General features: G+C 36.0%; 1 protein-coding gene across 1 annotated transcript in view; it reads right to left on the bottom strand.

Moving 5' to 3' along the window:
* Positions 1-1,337: 1,337 nt before the first annotated feature.
* Positions 1,338-23,156, bottom strand: part of LOC134249804 (uncharacterized) — a 29,247-nt gene continuing 7,428 nt past the window's right edge. The window contains exon 3 of the mRNA XM_062732169.1: positions 1,338-5,681. Coding sequence (XP_062588153.1) covers positions 3,433-5,681 — 2,249 coding nt within the window. The 3' untranslated portion in view covers positions 1,338-3,432. The remainder of the gene's footprint in view (positions 5,682-23,156) is intronic.

Here is a 23,156-nt window from a genome sequence, read left to right as displayed (position 1 = left end):
GAGAAACATATTGTCTGACCTTAATATATCTGTTCTATACAACTTGCACAATACTTGGAATAACTCAACTCACTAGATTTGTTTACATACATTTAATACTGACAGTGAAGTTGAGTGCCAATGAACATATCAAATTTGAACAAAAAGCTCCCATCAATTGTGAAATCTCTATAATTTATTAATGTAAAAAAAAACTTCATAAAAGAGTGAAAAATAGAATAAAAACAAGTTTTCATTTGTGCCTCTGAAGGTCAAATGGTGTTAAATTTTCTCCCAATACCAAAATCATTTTATAAATTTAAAGGCAGAGATTTTAAGCACCGCCTTCAAACATACCTGGTCTGGGTAGCCCTGTCAATCAAGTGTGTGAAGGTCCATCATTGGTTGCTGGAACTTGATTGACATTTACTTACTGGTCCCTGTGTATACCCTGTACACCTTGTTTGGGACTCGTTTTGACCTTCTAATTAACTTTTGATCCTTTGATGTTTACTGAACATGGTATACAGAAACTGTATTGCTATGTAATTTTAGATTGATAATATATGAATTTAAAATATCTTTAGTATTTAAAAGGATTATAATATAATAAGCATTTTTTTTTAAAAAATCCTTTGATACATAAAACCTTCTTTTTTCAAATGAAATTTGAATATTAATTTTAATATGCTAAACAGTAAACCTAGATTGGAAATGTTATTGATAAGGTTCAGAGCAGCACTGTGTGATGTAATTAAATTTAAAAATAATGTTTCTAATCATGGGTCACTTATATTTTCCTTTTTTATTCAGATAAGAATTTACAAGCATTCTTTTTTTTTAGCATGTTTCATGGTGACAAAGCCTTATTAAGGTTTTGAAAATCCCAGAAATTCTTTTTTAGTGAAATGTAGTTAACATGTCTCCTTTTTCATTTAATTAATAGATGGGATTCTGGGGATGAATGAATTATTAAAGTCTAATTTGGTTGTCACAGGATTTTTTTTTTTTAATTAACACATACACTAACATCTTAAATAATCTTTGTTTTAATATTTGAATTTATAGTATGTAATCATAATAATTTCATGGGTAGGGGTGTATTCAAACAGTCAAAAATAAACAAATAATTGAAAAACCTTTTTACTACTAATTTAAAAATTTTCTCAAAATCCCCAACACAGGTAAAATTTGACATCTGGGTATTTCACTGTGTATTAAATCACTTTCTGTGTATAGGGATTAGGAGACAGATGGCCACAGGTAGACTGCTAGCCCCCAAGGCATTCACACCTGTGCAGAATAAGCCCCTCCCTCACCTGGAATTTACCACCCGGTAAAAAATCTCTGCCTTTAACATAATGGTATTAACGTACATGTATTTAGAAAATTAAGGACTTCACACTTTCTTCAGAATAATACTAATACTAAAACAATCTGAAAAGCACTACTGTAACACATGCACTACTGATTACAAAAAGGAAACAAAAAAATCTTATTTACATGACTCTCTTCACCCCAAAATACTCTTTGTTCGTTTCATGTTATTCACTTTTTTTTCTTTAATACTGTATATCAAAATTGATATTCAGTCTATCAAAAAGCTGTAGGCATTTAATCTTCCTCTACTTTCCCCTGAATTTATTCGTTTAAAACAAAATAAAGGTCTTCAAATAATTAGGTGTTTCTTCATTTCAAAATAATACTAGCACTAAACACTATTAATAGCACTACCATAATGATGCATGCTTTACTATTACTTTTACAACTACTAAATAACTTCTAATGTCTCTACATGTACTTGTAAAACTTATCAAACCTAAAATTCAACACTCCATGAAACAATACACGTACCTCTCCAATTAAAAAGAGAGTAAAATTTAAAACTTAAAACAGGAACCTTAGATTGCAATGGTTGACCAGCCCCAAGACCATAAACCGGGAACAGACTTAAGTCAAAATTTTGATTTTTATTTTTTTGAGCTTTATTGAATGATTGTGCTTAAAATTTTGCAGTAGGTATTTTATTGTAACAGGTCTGTACTGTTCATATGTTAATATTAAAAAATTCAGTTTTGCATCATATTCTAATTTAAATATATGGCAAAAATTTGTTTCGTTATCAAATTATTTCGAAAGTTACAGTGATTTGAAATTTTTGACTCAAGTCTGTTCTCAGTTCATGGTCAGAGGTCATCATGAATTCTAGGGTAGTCTATACAATTCTGTCAGAACGTTTGTAACCCTTTTGTGACTTCATGCAACCCACAAATTAACACTTCGACCAATTTGCTTTCTTTCAATTAATTCCTTGCACTTTACTGTAATAATTTGTAAATTTAATATTCCATAGAAAGAAATGAGAGAATTTCTTCAAACCTCAACTTAAACTATAATTTGCATACCACTTTGAAATTTTTGAATATACACTGCAAAGGAATATTTAACTCCGTTATACAAACTCTTTACAAACGTTCTACAGCAACATACGAGCACTGGGGATCATGATTTGAAGAACATAATTAAAAAGCTAGCATATTGAATTGTTGCAGTTCCTTCCCCTCTATAGATGATGACTACTGTGGATTTTTCTATACATAAACCTGAGGTACATGTATATAATAATAAGTTTCTGTATATTACTGGAAAGAGTGAAGTAAATTTTGGAAGGGCTTGGTATTATTGACTTGCTTAAATATCATGCTTGATGAATAAAGTACGAATAATTTGAGCAGCTTTGCACTCTGGGGATCTTGTATAACTTTACTTCTTGCCTCCTTATATATTCAAGGTGTTTTAATTTTTTATTTTGATCTCACTCAAATATTGACCCAGAGATTGATTTTCAAATTAAATCTTCATTGAATACATAATGGAAAGAAAAATGTTGCAATTCTTATCCATTTTGCCCCTCAAATGTAAAATAGCATATTAAAATGAATTATAATGATAGAGAAGAACAGGAATAATTCAAGCTTCAATCAAACTCCCTTAAGCCTGATGTTTCTTGAGCTAAAAATGCTCCCTGCATTTCAGTCAACATAAATGAGTAAAAAGTTACTTCACAAAAATATATTATTTTAAGTTATAACTTTTTAACTATAAGAAAAAGAATATTGTACCTTAAGAATATTCAATGTTATTCACATATTTCATGTACCTTGGCCTTTTTCAACACTGATCAACACTAACTTTTACATTAATTGTCTAAAACCATAAAACTTCCTACATATTTTCAAAGTTTTTTGTGGCAAGATTTACCAACTGTGCCTTTTAAAATAATACATGTCAAAGAAACACAAAATCTAATACTTAGAAAACTATAATTTGCATTTCCTCCAAGAAAAGGTAATGAACATTTGAACTGTAATAAGAATTATAACACTGAGAAAGTTGGCACTTCCATTGCTGACTAGGGCAAAAATCACAACATTCAGATAAAGGACTCAAGTGTTAACAACAACCTTGGAAAAATTTGCGAATGTCTTGGTTCCTAGACTTGGAGGGCGTCTTCCCAGGGTTTTGTGGGCTGGATGGAAGAATCTCTCGTCCTACATCTCTGTTGTTAGGCTTGGCGATTTCTGGAGTTCTGTATGGAGTAGCACAATGAAAGCTTTCATCACACAGACTTTTCTTAATCACTTCATTTTCTAGGCCTCTGCTTCTTGGAGATGAAATGAGCCTTGACTTCTTCGCTGGACTTCCATAGACATCTTCTTTACAATCTTTACGTTTTTTTTGCTTGGTTGCCTGAGAAGAACAACTCATATCATCGTTCAAGAATTCAGAGTTTTCTCTTAGATTTTCTTTGCTTTTGGCTTTGGTCTCATGACACATTCTGAATGTTTTTCCAGAGACTGATTTGTCTTCTTGTATATTTCTCTTATAATCTGTATCATGTTTCTGTTTTTTGTCCATAACAAACCTGCTTTTCTCCAAAATAGAAAACTCATCATCTTCACATGAAATAAGGTGCTTCACAGATGCCTCGCCACCATTGTATTCTGAGGAGCAGAGACTTTCCACATCACTTGCAGTGTCATTAAAAGACCTAAATCCAACTCGCCTGGCATAATAATCATCTTCCTCAACCTCTTGACCATTATCCATAGAATCCTTCCAACATTGCTTATTGTCGGTAGGTACACTCTGATCATCTAGATCTGGCAGAGAATTTGAATCATCAGAAAAAGCCTTCATCATCTTTGCTCTTGACTGTTGTTTCTCTGCATCTGCACTCTTATGATGTGTGCTACCAGACAATTTCTTCAGCTTTAAAGGAATCCCTTTGTTTCTTTCATTGGGTTTTGCTGGATGAGAGTAGATATTTTCATCATGATAAAGTTCTCCCCAAGTTTCCATTGCATTGTTGCTTTTTTCCTTTCTGCCAGACATGTTTGTCCATCTTTCGCAAGGTTCTTTTCTCCTATGTGCACTGTCAGAACTAAAATTCTCTTCTTTTGGATCTTCTGATGTTTTCAATTTCTTGTTCTTTGCACTGAAGATATCTTTTCTGTAACTTACTAGGTTGTTGTCTCTTTGTTTTCTTTTCTCTTTCTTGTCTTTTTGCCCAATGTCTTTTTCTATGCATCTTGCAGGGCTGTTTTCATATCTTTTTTTGACGATGGGAGAAAGTGAATAACTTGATTCATCAACATACAGATCTCTCAGTGATGTTTTCAATTTGTCTTTTCCTCTGAAATCATCATTTCTATACCTTGGAGGGCTGTCTTCATATCTTTTCTTGACAGTGGGAGAAACTGAATAATCTGATTCATCAACATACAGATCTCTCAGTGCTTTCTTCAATTTCCTTTTATTTTCTCTTCCATCATCTTTTCTGCTTCTTGGAGGACTGTCTTCACATCTTTTCCTGATTATGGGAGAGAGAGAATAATCTGAGTAATCAGAATACAGATTTCTCATTGCTTTCCTTTCATTTGCTCTTGCATCTTCTTTTCTGCTTCTTGGAGGACTGTCTTCACATCTTTTCCAGTTTATGGGAGAGACAGAGTAATCTGAGTAATCAGAATATGTATCTCTCATTGAGTTAACTGACTGTTTATCTTTGGGAGGTGATGAGTATCCAAAGTCATAATGGTCCTGATCTTTCCAGCTAATGTAATTCTCCTTATGCTCAAATGCTGCTTTTTTTCCTTGGTCTTCCAATTCTCCCAAACAATTTCTATGAGTCTTCTGGCCCTTTTTAGAGGGTTTGACTGGGCTGTTGTAATTGGATACATCCTTTAATGGTTCTTTAATGTTAGTAATCAATTTCTCAGATACCGAATTCAGTGAAGAGTCTTCATCACTAGCAGGATCTGAATCCTTTCCTTCAAATTCCGAGTTACAGAAGGATGAGTCCATGTCGTCATCTGAAGGTACCCATTCTATGTCTGAACTATCCCATCTGGATTTCTTGTGCGTCTGTGGTACTGGCTTACACACAGTGTCCTGATATGACTTATACACATCCTGTCTTGGTATCCTTCCAGCTGACAGAATCCTCTTAACCTTGTATTCTGGGATGGAATAGTTCTTTGGTACCATAGGGTAGGTGAAAAATGGAACAATTGTTTGGTTAAGTTCATGTTTACTCACAATGTCTAGTGTCCTTGAAAAGTAGTGGGCAAATCCAAACACAGTGAAAGAGGATACACTTTTCTTCAAATTGGACAGTAAAGACTTCAGCAACTTGTCATCTGAAAAGAACAAGAAGTCTGTGAGCCAATGCTCACCAGTAATACCCCAACTCTGATGTGAATATACACTATTATATTAATGTATACGTCAAGCTTAGTTATGGGCAGATGCATGGATAAACATTAAGCTGACATCAGAAAACTGTGACGAAAATTTGTTATGTATGAAACGGACAGACACATGGATGAACAAAAGGTTGACATTGTATTTGAACAAAAATAATACCCACCATTAACATGCCTCTGAGAAGATTGTGTTAAAATTTCAAACATCTGCAATAAGTAATTGCTGAGGAAACTGCGACAAAAATTTGTTATGCATGAAACGGACAGACACTTTGTAAACACTATGTAAAACTTTGGTCGGCCATTATGGCCCTGCCCTACCCCTGGGGGGTCATGATTTCAACAAACTTGAATCTACACTACCTGGGGATGCTTCCATATAAATATGATCAATTATGGCTTTCCTATTCTTGAGAAGATGATTTTTAAAGAATTTTCCTATATATTTCTATGTAAAACTTTGGTTGGCCTTTGTGGCCCCGCCCTACCCCCGGGGGTCATGATTTGAACAAATTTGATTCTACACTACCTGAGGATATTTTCCCATAAGTTTCATCTTTCCTGGCACAGTAGTTCTTGAGAAGAAGATTTTTAAAACAAACCACCAAATTTTCATCAATTCCCAATTATCTCCCCTTGAATGAGGGCAAGGCCCTTCATTTGAATAAACTTGAATCCCCTTCACTCAAGGATGCTTTGTGGCAAGTTTGGTTGAAATTGGCCTAGCGGTTCTTGAGAAGAAGTCAAAAATGTGAAAAGTTTACAGATGGACAGACAGCTAGACAGAGAGACAGACGGACAAAATGTGATCAGAAAAGCTCACATGAACTTTCAGCTCAGGTGAGCTAAAAATGTATCTCACCATATGGCATGCCTCAGAAAAAATTGTATTAAAATTTCAAGCATCTGCGATGAGTAGTTGCTGAGAAAATTTATTATGGACAGACAGACACACAAGGGTAAAACAGTATACCCGCTCTTCAGAGTGAGGTATAATTAGTTCACCATAAACCTAGATTTTAATATACAGTGGACCTTCAGATATCCGGACGCCAGATATCCGGATGCTTCAGTATCCGGACGCTTTTTCATCGGAACAGAATTTCAAAATGTTATTATGTCTTGTTTAACTGGTGATTCAGGTATCCGGACGCTTCACATATCCGGACAAATTGACGGGGAACCAAAGCGTCCGGATAAATGAGGCTCCACAGTACACTGTATATATAATTACCGTATATACTCGCCTATAAGTTGGTCCGCCTATAAGTTGGTTGTATTTTTTCACGTTATTTTGGTGGGATTTGCTATTGACCCGCTTATAAGTCGGTACATTTTTTGCCAAAATCGGATGCCAATTTCAAGTAAATCAATTGATGTTTTAACCTGGTTTCAATTAATATTTTTCGAAATGACACTAAAATTTAATCTTAAATATTTTTAATAAAGTGCTGCGCCACAGCATGATACGCCAATCAAAAAAAATTACAATTTTCTTGAACAGTTTAGGTGCAAGAAAATCACATCAACCTTGATTCTAAGATTTCGATGATTTTTCCATTCCTTAAAATATTTATCCATCCCCTGTGATGTAGGCATCAATTATAATAAATATTACATCACTGATAGATTTCTGTGCTGGTTGTGTTAGACCTTGTCAAATGCCCATCATCAAATTAGTCTTAACAACTTAATCTATACCAAATTAATTTTGAAAAGAAAAGGCTGGCCATCAAATGACATATGTTATTAGCTGAACAGCAGTTCTTCTGTCTAATCCCCAAAGGGTACAGATAAGACTGCTTAATCATAGCGACTGAGACATCTAGCCTTCCTACATTGAACTCATTAATTAATCTTTAACTGGATGCTTGTCTACTCATTACTACCAAGAGATGAATGGGTCTGCACTACCTACTATAATTTTTTTTTAAAAACATATAAAATACTCAAAGGTTTTTTTTTTTTGGTTGAGATTTAATTTCCGACAGGTTTTAATATGTAATTCATATGGACATGCTGATTCCACCCCACCCCATAAAATTAGTTTTTAAATTGATAATATTACATAATCTCAGATTAGTCTATAATGCAATATCAAATTAGTTTTAATTACTTTTCATCAAATTCATTTTAAAACTTAAGCTAGTCAACAAGAGCTATAGCCTATTTTTAATCAAACAGGCTTACCCATTTGCCCAATACTCAATATAGATAACACCAATGCTCTGTCAGTTAGCTCCTCGCACTCAAAACCCATTAATTTCTCTCTAATTTGACATGCAATTTTCTGTTATCAAAATTCTTCTTGACCAGTGCTTGATAATTACACTCATGGGAGAGGTAGGATTTCTCTAACATACATTATATTTGTTATAGATTGCTGTCGAGTGTATGCTTAAAAAAAATAAGTATTTTCTTGATTTAACAATTTTTTTAATAAGGACAGTGCAATACTCTTACATTATTTGGGATGTGTAAATGAATAGTAAAAAGACACATTTAAAAAAAACTAGTGGGTATTGTTTTTTTAACAAAAAACACATGTCTCCCCTTCTTTACCAACATTTTCAAATGCAGTTTTACTATCAAGGTCAAAAATAATAATGCAGTGCATCTTTTAAGTCTTAAAATTGATCTAAAGTTATGGTCTGATCTTGTTTTTTCCTTAATTTAACCTTGAATGAAGAAAGTGATCAAGGTCAAATAATTTGATGTAATGTATTTAGGCTTAATGTTGTCTTTACTTGTTCCAAGTTTAAAATCCAAAATGTCAAGAAAGGTCTTAAGTTATGACTTAGAATATATTTTATATGAACGTTTGACCTTGTCCCAATAATAATTAGATTAAGGTAAACAATTTTGATCACATAGACTCTCCATCTATGTGTCCTCTGCATGTTCCAAGTTTGAAGTCTAAATGTCAAAGGGTTCTCAAGTTATGGTCAAAACATGTTTTTCTCTATTTGACCTTGAAGTAAGAAAGGGGTCAAGGTCAAAGTCCTGGTGCACTAGATCTTGTATTTAATGTCTTCTTTCTATGTCACAAGTTTGAGGTCCTAATATCAAAGGGTACTAAAGCTATGGCATAAACTCTATTTTGATATGAAAGTTTGACCTTGACCCAATAATACTAGATCAAGGTCAAATATTTTTATCACAAACACCTTTCTTTAATGTGTCTTCTGCATATTACCATTTCGAAATCTAAATGTCAAAAGTATCTCCAGTTATGGTCAATTCATGTTTTTCTCCATTTGACCTTGAAGAAAGAAAGGGGTCAAGGTCAAGGGTTCTGGTGCACTGCATCTTGTACTTAATATCTTCTTTCTATGTTTGAAGTTTGAAGTCCTAATATCATAGGGTATTTAAGCTATGGGCTAAACTCTATTTTGATGTGAAAGTTTGACCTTGACCATATAAACATTGGATGAAGGTCAAACATTTTGGCCACATACACCTTTCTATTATGTATACCCTGCATATTCCATGTTTGAAGTCTTAATGTCAAAGGTATCTAAAGTTATGTTCAAATCATGTTTTTTTTCTCTATTTGACCTTGAAGAAAAAAGGGGTCAAGGTCAAATTTCTGGTGCATTACATCTTGTACTTGATGTCTTCTTTTATGTTACAAGTTTGAAGTCCTTATATCAAAGGGTACTCAAGCTATTTCCAAAACTCTATTTTAATGTAAAAGTTTGACCTTGACCTTATAAATAGTTCAAGGTCAAAAATTTTGGTGGCGTGCACTCCGCCTTAAGGTCATCTATTTATGTTCCAAGTATGAAGTCTTCAGGTCAAAGGGTATTCGAGTTACAGCCTGGACAAAATTTGGATGAAGAAGAATAATAAGAAGAAGAAGAATAAGAAGAATAAGAAGAATAAGAAAATCGACAAAAACAATATGTCTCCCCTTCGGAAGGGGAGACATAAAAATTCACTTAAATTAAAGGTCACAGTGACCTTGAAATAGGTTGCGACACACCTTCTACCTAAGATACATAAACTGGCCAAGATTGATGATTGTAAGTCTTATGGTTTTCTTGTTATGGGCCGGAAAGGATTTTTCCATATTTGGCTATAACTTCTTAATTAAAGGTCAGAGCGACCTACTTTTTGTGCGCGACACACCTTCTACCCAAGATGCATCAGATGACAAAGTTTGATAATCCTAGGCCCAGTAGTATTAAAGTTATGAGCCGGAAACGAAAAAGCTAACAGACAGACGGACGGACACGAAGCCTATAACATTAAGACGGGCGTATAAAAAGGCAATGCTCACTAAAAATACAAATAAAATGTTTAAAATATATAAAATCTTGTACTTTATATGCATAATCTAAGAATATATAAATTATCATATATTATATCCAGACATTTTTTTCGATAATAGTCGGAAATGCAAATAAAATACTAAATTTCAGCCTCCAGAAAAATATCTCTTTATGACTTGCCTATAAGTCGGACATAGAGTTTTAGACCAATATTTAACTCCCAAAATACCAACTTATAGGCGAGTATATATGGTAGTCCAAACTGAAAAGTAAGGGTGAAACATTAACCGAATTTTGTAAAGGTTTAAACGAACAGCAGTAAACCAAACGGTACCGTTTAAATGGGAAAATTTTAATATGTGTTCAATTATTATGGCTACTTACTCATGAAACACTATTTTAATAAACCATTCTTTCACTATATAAATATAAGTATGAGTAGTCATTACTGTTTATTTGTTGGTTTTTATGACGAAGAGGAGGAAGTGTCAACAAGGGGCCCATGGGCCACATCGCTCACCTGAGTAACTTTGGTGATGCAGTTCTTTACCAGATTTCCCCTATACTTACATTGTGGCCCCCCTACCCCCTCCCAACCCCCATCTTTATTTCAATAATTTAGAATCTACACTACCCCAGAATGCTTCCACCCAAGTTTCAGCTTTCCTGCCCACTGATGCTTGAGAAGAAGATTTTTCCAATATATTTCTATATAAAACTATGACTCCCTAATGTGGCCCCTCCCTACCCCCAGGGTCATGATTTTCAAAATTTAGAATCTACACTAACCAAGGATGCTTCCACATAAGTTTCAGCTTTCCTGGCCACCTGGTTCTTGAGAAGAAGATTTTTAAAGATTTTTTTCTATATATTTCTATGTAAAGCTTGGATTCCCTATTGTGGCCCTTCCCTACCCCCCGGGGTCATGATTTTTATAATTTAGAATCTACACTTTCCTAGGATGCTCCCACATAAGTTTCAGCTTTCCTGGCCCACAGGTTCTTGAGAAGAAGATTTTTAAAGATTTTTCCTATACATTTCTATACAACTTGGATTCCCTATTGTGGCCCCGCCCTACCCCCGGGGATCATGATTTTTACAATTTAGAATATACACTACCCCAGGATGTTTCCACATAAGTTTCAGCTTTCCTGGTCCACTGGTTCTTGAGAAGAAGATTTTAAAAGATTTTTCCTATATATTCCTTTGTTAAACTTGGATTCCCTAATGTGGCCCCACCCTGCCCCCAGGGGTCATGATTTTAACAATTTAAAATTTGCACTACCCCAGGATAGTTCCATATAAGTTTCAGCTTTCCTGGCCCACTGGTTCTTGAGAAGAAGAATTTTAAAGATTTTTCCTATATATTTCTATGTAAAACTTTGATTCCCTATTGTGGCCACGCTCTATCCCCGGGGGTCATGATTTTTACAATTTAGAATCTACACTACCTCCATCGTCTCAAGCCACAGTCCGGAGTCCGCATAGAGCTCTCTTCTACCCGTGGCTGCTTGATCACAAAAAGTGTCGTAATCTTGAATATTTACGCCTCTCTATTGTGACGTCATATTCAGTCAGTGGCAAGTTTTGTTTCCATCACAATTGAAATCAACAACTGACGTCAACAGTATACAAGAAATATTTTCTTTACTGCGATTGGATATTGAAAGGTCGTGATAAAGTTCATCTTCCGACTATGCTTTACTCGCATTGGTCAATATTCTAATGAGCTACGAAGAATTCTCTCCTCGTTCAACCACGGCCAGAATGGGAGAGGATCGTACATTTTGGCCGTGGTTTGCGACGATGCACTACCTCATGATGCTTCCACATAAGTTTAATTTCTTCGGGCCCAGTGGTTCTTGAGAGGAAGATTTTCTAATGACCCCACCCTATTTCTGTATTTTCTTGATTATCTCCCCTTGGAAGGGGACCTGGCCCTTTCTTTTAACAATTTAAATGTCCCTTCACCCAAGGATGCTTTGTATTAAGTTTGGTTAAAATTGGCCCAGAGGTTCTTGAGAAGAAGTTGAAAATGTGAAAAGTTAACAGACGGATGGACAGACAGCTAGACGGACGGAGAGAAGGTTAGACGACGGACAATGGATGATCAGAAAAGCTCACTTGAGTTTTCAGCTCAGGTGAGCTAAAAACTGAAACGAGAGAGTAATATAAAAATACAAGAGGCCCAGGGGGCCACATCGCTCACCTGAGCAATTTGCTAGGAAAAAGCACATTAGATCCGAACTGAGTTTACTGAGTTTGGGTGGGTGGGGGGGAGGGGGGGGGGGCTTGAATTTTAACCTCCTATGGGGTCATGGTTTGAGCAAACTAGAATCTACACTACCTGAGGATGATTCCATATAAATATCACTAAACATGGATTTAAAGTACTTGAAAAGAGGATTTTAAAAGGTTTCCCTATATATTCCTATGTAAAAATTTTATCTGCCATTTTGGCCCCATCCTACCCCCGGGGGTCATGATTTGAACAAACTTGAATCTACACTACCTGGTGATAATTCCACATGAGTTTCATCTTTCCTGGCCCAGTGGTTCTTGAGAAGAAGATTTTTAAAGATTTTTCCTATATATTCCTATGTAAAACTTTGATTGGCCATTTTGGCCCAACCCTACCCCCGGGGGTCATGATTTGAACAAACTTGAATCTACACTACCTGGTGATAATTCCACATGAGTTTCATCTTTCCTGGCCCAGTGGTTCTTGAGAAGAAGATTTTTAAAGATTTTTCCTATATACAGTGAAACTTCTCCAAACCGGCCCCCCTGGAAACCGGTTCTCCCTGAACATCAGCCAAATTCATAAGTCCCGGCAAAATTCTTAACATTTCTTTACACATAAACTCTTGTAAAACCGGCCACCGGCCACTTTTCCAAGAACAAAAGTTAAGAAACGTAGGAAATATCCCCTCATCATACCGGCCACTTTTTGATTGCAAGAAATTTTACTGTCATTGGCCAGAGGGGTAATAATGACCGGCCGCTGGTGTGAAAAATAGCCTACCCACGGTAAGTCAGAGGTGTGAAAAACTGAATATGGCCTCATAAGGTTTTCTATTGTTTAGCCGTCTTGAAGGGGTAGTCATCGTGTCAAACTACGTAAATGGCCGGTCTTAGCTGTGTACATATGATTAACATCAATTAAACCTGAATTAATAAAACATCAAGCAACTAATAAATTTAAAATCACAGAATGAATCAACAAATTCTCGCACGCCATATTGCATCATCTTTTTAAATACACATAAGCGGCCTTAAAATTTGGGAACTGTTAAAAAAATAAAATGTTTACCAAAATAGACATTTCATAATTAAAATAACAGAAGTTTTGCTCAGAAATGTTTTAATTATTAACTGAAGTATAAACAATTTTTTTAATGACGTAAGCGATACACAAATACACATGCAGTATTCTGTATAGAGTTCACTTAAGGTAAAGGGTCCGGTTTATTTCTTCTATTATCATGGTTAATAAAGTAACTTTCCATTTTTTTTTTCTGTTCTTATTTTTTAATTTCTTTTTATAAAAATCAACATGTATTAATAACCATAACATGTTGACAGATAAATATAACAGAAACCAATATTAAATATTTTTCCTAGCATCTGTAACATAGTTCTGCATTTCTTCAATACGTTAGATTCTCGGGAAACCGGCCACCCCTCTAGTCCGGCCATTTTATTCAGTCCGGCAGCTGGCCGGTTTAGAGAAGTTTTACTGTATTCCTATGTAAAACTTTGATTGGCCATTTTGGCCCCACCCTACCCCCGGGGGTCATAATTTGAACAAAATAGAATCTACACTACCTGGTGATGATTCCACATGAGTTTCATCTTTCCTGGCCCAGTTGTTCTTGAGAAGAAGAATTTTAAAGATTTTTCCTATATATTCCTATGTAAAACTTTGATCGGCCATTTTGGCCCCATCCTACCCCCGGGGGTCATGATTTGAACAAATTTGAATCTACACTACCTGGTGATGATTCCACATGAGTTTCATCTTTCCTGGCCCAGTGGTTCTTGAGAAGAAGATTTTTGAAGATTTTTCGTATATATTCCTATGTAAAACTTTGATCTGCCATTTTGGCCCCACCCTACCCCTGGGGTCATGATTTGAACAAACTTGAATCTACACTACCTGGTGATGATTCCACATGAGTTTCATCTTTCCTGGCCCAGTGGTTCTTGAGAAGAAGATTTTAAAAGATTTTTCCTATATATTCCTATGTAAAACTTTGATTGGCCGTTTTGGCCCCACCCTACCCCCGGGGGTCATAATTTGAACAAAATAGAATCTACACTACCTGGTGATGATTCCACATAAGTTTCATCTGTCCTGGCCCAGTGGTTCTTGAGAAGAAGATTTTTAAAGATTTTTCCTATATATTCCTTTTATCGGCCATTTTGGCCCCACCCTACCCCTGGGGGTCATGATTTGAACAAATTTGAATCTACACTACCTGGTGATGATTCCACGTGAGTTTCATCTTTCCTGACCTAGTGGTTCTTGAGAAGAAGATTTTTTAACAAGAGGCCCAAGGGCCTTGAATCGCTCTTCTGATAAATTATACAATCTATCCTAAGACCCAAGATGCATCAACTGACAAAGTTTGATGATTCTTAGCCAGTTAGGGCTGAAGATATTTAAATGTAACTATAAAATACTATAAGTAGGTCATGGTGACCTACTTTTTGATTGAAATTTTCTGAGGACACAACATGCATTAATTGACAGATTGATGATTCTAAGCCAATAAGTACTTGAGATAATCAAAAGTGGGTCACAGTGACCTACTTATTGGTCAACATTCTTCGAAAACCCAAGATGCATCTACTGACAAAGTTTGATGATTCTAAGCCAATCAGTACCTGAGATATTCAAAAGTGGGTCACAGTGACCTACTTTTTGGTCAACATGCTCCGAAAACCTAAGATGCATCAAATGACAAAATCTGATGATTCTAAACCAATTAATACCTGGGATACATAAAACTAGCCATAAAATGTCAAAAATAGGTCACTGTGACCTACTTTTTGGTCAACGTGCTCTGAAAACCCAAGATGCATCAAATGACAAAGTTTGATGATTCTAAGCCAATAAGTATCTGAGATACTAAAATATAGCCATAAAATGTCAAAAGGAGGTCACTGTGACCTACTTTTTGGTCGTTAAACTCCAAAAACCCAAGATGCATCAACTGGCAAATTTTAATGATTCTAAGCCAATTAGTACCCGAGATACTTAATTCTAGCCATAAAATGTCGAAAGTAGGTCACAGTGACCTACTTTTTGGTCGACATTTTCTGAAGACTAAAGATGCATCAACTGACAAAATTTGATGATCATAGGTCTAATAGTATTCAAAATATGCCTTTTAAACAATTTGAAAACAAATGCCTGCAAAGTTCAAAAAGTAGGTCACAGTGACCTACTTTTTGATAAATATGTCTTAAGGCCTCTAGATGCATCAACTTACAAGATTTGGTGATTCTAAACCTGTCTGAAATAATGGGATTAAATGTTTTAGAAAAGATTAGCCATAAAATTCAAAAAGTAGGTCAAGATGACCTACTTTTAAGTTGATGTTGTTTGTGGACCCAAGATGCACCAACTGACAAAGTTTTATGATCATAGGCCTTAAAGTGTCCAAAATATGCCTCCAAATCAATTTGAAAAAAAAAAACCTGTAAAATTTAAAAAGTAGGTCACCGTGACCTACTTTTGTATTAACATGATGTCAAGTCCTGAGATGCATCAACTTACAAGATTTGATGATCCTAGTCATTATAGTAAGCAAAATATCAACGTTTTTAATAAGTGTAAATTTTGGTCAACTTTGAAGTGACCATGCCATGAACAATTTTTAATCTTCAACATATCCTGACCCTTGTATGTAAGTTTGGTGAAAATCTGCCTGATGGTTCTGGAGAAGAAGATTTTTTAGCAACCAGTACTTTTGGTTTTATTTTCGTTATTATCTCCCCTTGTTTTAGGGTCCTACCCCTAATTTTAGTACAAATGGTAGCCCTTGGGCCAAGGATACCGTGACAAATTTGACAATAATTGGCCAAGGGGTTCTCGAGTTATGGCCCATATTCTAAAAAGTGAACGCACACCGCACAAATGGCCATAGCATTAGCTCTTTGAGCCTTTGGCTCAGAAGAGCTAAAAATGCCATTAATTTTTCTCTAATTCATAATTATCTCCCCTTGGCAAAGGGCGTTGCCCTTCATATGAACAAATTTGAATCCCCTTTACCCAAGGATACTTTGTAGCAAGTTTGGTTTAAATTGGCCCAGTGGTTCTTGAGAAGAAGTCGAAAATGTGAAAAGTTTACAACAACGACAACGACAACAACAGACAACTGACAAATTTTGATCAGAAAAGCTCACTTGAGCCTTTGGCTCAGGTGAGCTAATAATACGATAACATTGAGGGTTCCGGTTTATGTTCAATTTTTCAAAGCTTTATTTTCAGGTAATTCAACATTATAAAGTTATAAGCATGATACTTTTTATTTTGTATTAATCAATAAAAAGCAACAACAGAGGTTATTCATTTTAGAACATAATTATACTGTAAACCAACTTTTATTCGCGTGCAAGAAATATCCGCGAGTTCTGCGACCTCCTTTAACTCGCGAATATTAATTGCCGCGAGCCATTCATTTTGCAAAGTATTTGAAGAAACTGACGAACCGCGTATAAAAGATGACATGAATAATAGTTGGTTTACAGTACTTGGAAAAATAAAATAATACATCTCTAGTTTTCACTACTCGGAAATCGGAATTAAATATGTTAGACCATATTGGTTTCTAGATAGTTTTGTTTAATATTACGTTTCCGGTATCTACCGGTATTACCGGTATATCAGAAAAAATGTTTGTATCAGACACAGAGTGTTTTCTTCGGTAAATATGAAATAAAACAACCTGTTTGGATGAAATTTTTTTTTTCTGACAGACGTTGATATTAACCTACGTGTAAACGTTTACTCAATTTGTAAACGTTTAGAGCATTTAATCGAAACGTCGCCGTTTACAGGTGCAAACGTTTCGCCCCTTACTGAAAAGCACGTTTCCATTTGAACAAACTTAAATCTACACTTCCTAAGGATGCTTTTGAATTAATATGACACATGGCTTTGCTGTTTATCAGATGAAAAATTTTATTGATATAGAATTTGTATTCCTCTGTATAGCTATGATCCACTCTAATGGCTCCTCTATTCTCCTGATTGGTCATGATTTGAACAAATTAAAATCTACATTCCCTTTTTGAGGCTTTTATATTGATGATCAATTATGGCTTTGTTGTTCTTGTGAAGAATTTTAACAGTTTTTCCCATGTATTCCTACATAAAACCTTGATCACCCATCTTGGCCCCACTCTACCCCCGGGGGTCATGACTTGAACAAACTTGAATCTACACTTCCCATGGATGCTTCCATATAAATAAGACCAATCACTGCTTTACTGTTCTTGGGAAGAATTTTAAAGATGTTTTTTAGTGTCACCTTAAAACTTTGATAATAACCCATATCCTTGCCCAAGGGGTTATGATTTGAACAAACTTAAAAGTACACTACTAGAGGGTGGTTCCATAAAATTTAGACCCATCATGGCTTTGCTGTTCTTGAGAAGATTTCTTAAAGATTTTTTATATGTATTCCTATGCTAAACTTTGAAACCCAATCCCCCCCCCCCCCCCCCCCCCCCCCCCCCCCCCCCCCCCCCCCCCCCCCCGGTCATGTTTTAAACAAACTTGAATCTACAGTACCAGAAGATGCTTCCATATAACTTACACCAAACATGGCTTTGCTGTTCTTCAGTAGGAGATTTTAACAGATTTTTTATATGTATTCCTATGCTAAACTTGAATCTACAGTATCAGAGGATGCTTCCATATAACTTACACCAATCATGGCTTTGCTGTTCTTCAGTAAGAGATTTTAAAAGATTACTGTATAGGGGATTAATTTCATGGGTTGTAATTTTCAGTCACGTTTTTCTCTCATCTGACACGATCGCGGTTTCTTGAATTCGCGGAATTGGTACATAATAAAAGTTACCTCCCTTGTCTATATCCCTTTATCCATACCCTAGCTACGTGTAAACGATATTAATAATCAGTGTTACGACTTTATTTCACGAACAACTGGCTAAGTTTAAATAAAATAATTAGATTTGATATAAAAAAAATTGACGATTTATTTAACATGGCTATTGAAACAGCTTGTTTAACAAATACGGGTTATTATCTGCTGATTTGAATTTAAGTTAAACGTGATAATTAAATTAATTGAATGACGAGTACTACTCGTAATTACCTGCCGAAATGACCATGTACTTCACGTACATGTATGTAGCCCTATCGTTATCTATTCTCAAATTTCCAAATAAAACCTGGAGATTATTGAAAATTTATTCACTGTTTCTTGAATTCACGGATTTATTAACACCGTGAATATAGCGAATATTAACACCGCGAGTTATTTTCCCCCTATACAGTATTCATATGTATTCCTATCTTTAACTTCGAAACCCCATTGTGGCCCTACCCTACCCCAAGGGGTCATACACTACCAGAGAACAGGGATATATCTGGAAATTGGGGTTGTTGGGCCAAACATAATGGGCCGGGGGTATGGGGGCCGCCCTAGGCCCTCATTGGGTCCAACGCCCTGGTGGGGGGTTGGGGGGGGGGGCGAAGCCCCCCCAGAAAATATGGATTTTAGGCTTTTTCAGCAGGATTTTCTGGCCATTCCTGAGGGGTTTTGTATGAAAATTACAAGCAAAATAAAGACTTAAATTTTTATAAACTCAAAAATCAACTGAGAGGCTAAAAGCAAAAAAACAAAATGACATTTTCAATTCATTTATCAATTCAGGATTCCAATATTGGAGTTCTTTTTCAAAAGAAGTCATGGATTTTCTTCTAATGAAAAAGAACCCGTTTTTATTTTTCTCCACACATCAAGAGCCTCATTAAAATCAAAGTCATTAATATCAGGACCATTAATTATTATGTTCATTACTAGCTTGCAATGTTCTCTGCTTATTCGATTTCGGATCAATCATTTACTTGAATCTCCACAATTTTACAAATGTATACAGAGACTACAAAAACATATAGGTGATTTTATACGTAACAGTAGATCTATACGGCCGGGGAGCATATTTTATTTATTTTCTTTATAAACATGCACAATTTTCTAAGAAAACCGTGTTTGTTGTTATCCAAAATGTGTTTAAAACTAAGGCTTAAAAAAAAAAAAGTTTGTTTCCTGTAACATTCCCAAACAAGAGGCCCATGGGCCACATCGCTCACCTGAGAAGCTTTGACCATTCTGTTCTTTACCAGATTTCCCCCTTGTAATACATAAAGCATCCCCACCCTACCCCACTGATCATAATTTAGACATTTTGAAATCTACACTACCCCATGATCCTTCCACGGGCACATATGTTTCAGCTTTTTTGGCCCAGTGGTTCCTGAGAAGAAGATTTTCAAAGATTTTTCCTATATATTTCTATGTAAAACTTTGATTCCCTATAATGGCCCCGCCCTTCCCCCGGGGGTCATGATTCCTATAATTTAGAATTAACACTACCCCAGAATGCTTCCACATAAGCTTCACTTTTTCTGCCCCAATGGTTCTTGAGAAAAAGATTTTCAAAGATTTTTCCTATATATTTCTATATAAAACTTTGATTCCCCATTGTGGCCCCGCCCTTCCCCCTGGGGGTCATTATTTGAACAATTTAGAATCTACATTATACCAGGATGCTTCCACATAAGTTTCAGCTTTTCTGGCCCAATGGTTCTTGAGAAGAAGATTTTCAAAGATTTTTCCTATATATTTCTATATAAAACTTTGAATCCCCATTGTGGCCCCGCCCTTCCCCCGGGGGTCATTATTTGAACAATTTAGAATCTACATTATACCAGGATGCTTCCACATAAGTTTCAGCTTTTCTGGCCCAATGGTTCTTGAGAAGAAGATTTTCAAAGATTTTTCCTATATATTTCTATATAAAACTTTGATTCCCCATTGTGGCCCCGCCCTTCCCCCGGGGGTCATGATGTGAACAATTTAGAATCTACATTATACCAGGATGCTTCCACATAAGTTTCAGCTTTTCTGGCCCAGTGGTTCTTGAGAAGAAGATTTTCAAAGATTTTTCCTATATATTTCTATGTAAAACTTTGCTTATTCCCCATTGTGGCCCCGCCCTTCCCCCGGGGGTCATGATGTGAACAATTTAGAATCTACATTATACCAGGATGCTTCCACATAAGTTTCAGCTTTTCTGGCCCAGTGGTTCTTGAGAAGAAGATTTTCAAAGATTTTTCCTATATATTTCTATGTAAAACTTTGATTCCCCATTTTGGCCCCGCCCTTCCCCCGGGGGTCATGATGTGAACAATTTAGAATCTACATTATACCAGGATGCTTCCACATAAGTTTCAGCTTTTCTGGCCCAGTGGTTCTTGAGAAGAAGATTTTCAAAGATTTTTCCTATATATTTCTATGTAAAACTTTGATTCCCCATTTTGGCCCCGCCCTTCCCCCGGGGGTCATCATGTGAACAATTTAGAATCTACATTATACCAGGATGCTTCCACATAAGTTTCAGCTTTTCTGGCCCAGTGGTTCTTGAGAAGAAGATTTTCAAAGATTTTTCCTATATATTTCTATATAAAACTTTGATTCATATTTTATGTCCCATTGTGGCCCCGCCCTTCCCCCGGGGGTCATTATTTGAACAATTTAGAATCTACACTATACCAGGATGCTTCCACATAAGTTTCAGCTTTTCTGGCCCAGTGGTTCTTGAGAAGAAGATTTTCAAAGATTTTTCCTATATATTTCTATATAAAACTTTGATTCCCCATTGTGGCCCCGCCCTTCCCCCGGGGGTCATGATTTGAACAATTTAGAATCTACATTATACCAGGATGCTTCCACATAAGTTTCAGCTTTACTGGCCCAGTGGTTCTTGAGAAGAAGATTTTTTAATGACCCCACCTTATTTTTGTCTTTTCTTGATTATCTCCCCTTGCGAGGGGATATGTCCCTTCATTTTAACAATTTAAATTCCCCTTCACCCAAGGATGCTTTGTACCAAGTTTGGTCAAAATTGGCCCAGTGGTTCTTGAGAAGAAGTCGAAAATGTGAAAAGTTTACAGACGGACAGACAGACAGACGGACAGACGGACGGACGGACGGACGGACGACGGACAAAATGTGATCAGAAAAGCTCACTTGAGCCTTCGGCTCAGGTGAGCTAAAAATTAAGGGTCAGTAGGTCGGAAATTTTTTTTTTTTTTTGCTTATGAATGGTCAAACATCCCCGGACAGAATATACCAGGTGTCATATTTACAGTGGACACCCAACATGGCATCCAAAATGGCTGCCAAGCGGCAGAAAACGAACTTCAGAAAGTTGTAGGGGGAAATTGTTGTTATAATAATGATTACTCTTTATAACTAAGGTAAATGTAAACTAGGTTGACATATTTTATGTCTCAAGTTAAGCTACAAGCTAATTTTCTTTTTTTAATAAATGGAATCAGCTGATTGATCAAACGAAGTTTTGCCATTTGTCAGAAAAAAAAATCCACCCGGGGGTAATTTGAATGGGTCGGTCGGGTTACAGGAAACAAACATATTTTTTTTTTAGGCCTAATTACATCGGAGTAGCGATTCTGTTTTGGTGAATCAACAGATCAAAGCCACTTCTGCTGAAATTTGTGTTCGTTTCCTTCACTCTCTGTATCAGTCTCTAGAACTGTATTATCTGTTTCCATCGTATCGTCTGTTGTTTCATAATGTTTCATCTTGTTTACTAGGGAAATCGAAAAGAGTAGATTAGAACGGTTTCTTGCTTTGATGAGGCCATCGCGATCAATGTCATGCAAACACATTTTTGTACATATTAAAATCCCTAATTTCAAGCGTTCATATGACCTAATTACTTTTAACTAATCATTGTGCATGTTGCAAAGCTATTTCGTACTGAACAGCGAACGATAACTGTGTAAGGCTTTAAAATATGTGAAAGTGAGCGAGGACCGATGGTAGGGTAGACTGTGCATCATTTTCTTTTTAACTGCGCCAGTTTAGCCCCGATATTTTTTTAAAGTGCGTCATTTTAATAAAATATGCGTGAAATCGCAATGGCGCGGCTCAGATCAATCCCTGGAGAATGTTTTCACACGAGTTTCATCTTTCCTGACCCAGCTGTCCTTTAAAGCCGATTTTTAAAGATTTTTCTAATTTATTTCTATGTTAAACTTTGATCCCCATTTTGGCCCCATCCTTCCCCCAGGGGTCATGATTTGAACAAAGTTGAATCTACACTACCTGAGGATTTTTTTGCACAAGTTTCATCTTTCCTGGCCCTGTGGTTCTTGAGATGAAAATTTTTAAAAGATGCCATTACTTTTTCCACCAATTCCTAATTATCTCCCCTTGGAAGAGGGCATGGCCCTTCATTTGAGCAAACTTGAATCCCCTTTAACAAAAGATACTTTTTGGAAAGTTTGGTTGAAATTGGCTCAATGGTTTTTGAGAATAAGACAAAAATGTGAAAAGTTTAAGACAACAACAGCAACGACGACAGACAAGGGACAAATTTTGATCAGAAAAGCTCACTTGAGCTAAAAAAGTCCAGTGTTTTCCCTTTATTTTAAAGTAAAGGGTTAGAGATCAGTTGTAACAGGCTAGAAGCTAAGGTTTATGAACAACAGGGGTGTGCAATTAGCATCGCCCGACGCCTGGGGCTACCATTCCTTGGGGTCGGGCTGGTGATTTTCTGCATGGAGGTAGCCCGTCGGGCTAGTAAAAATTATAACTACACACGCAATACATGAGAAGCACAACCTGTATTTTCACTCGTTTTTGCTATCAAATTCCCAACCAGTGAAAATTTTTCTGACAACATGCTCCTACTCTCAATAAATCTCCATAATCTTATCTGTTTTGCAGCACTACCTGACTTATTTACTTCCAAAAACGATCGTTTTTTCCTAATCCGAATTTCCTCTATTCTTTCGTTTATGGTAAATACATGCAGATATCTCATTAAATTATTTACGATCACT

This window comes from Saccostrea cucullata, unplaced genomic scaffold (genome assembly GCF_032062105.1).
Source record: "Saccostrea cucullata isolate Sc308-1 unplaced genomic scaffold, CSIRO_AGI_Scuc_v1 ctg160, whole genome shotgun sequence".
Classification (NCBI taxonomy): domain Eukaryota; kingdom Metazoa; phylum Mollusca; class Bivalvia; order Ostreida; family Ostreidae; genus Saccostrea; species Saccostrea cuccullata.
Note: the sequence above shows the minus strand (reverse complement) of the source record. Positions and strands in the feature narration are given on the sequence as shown.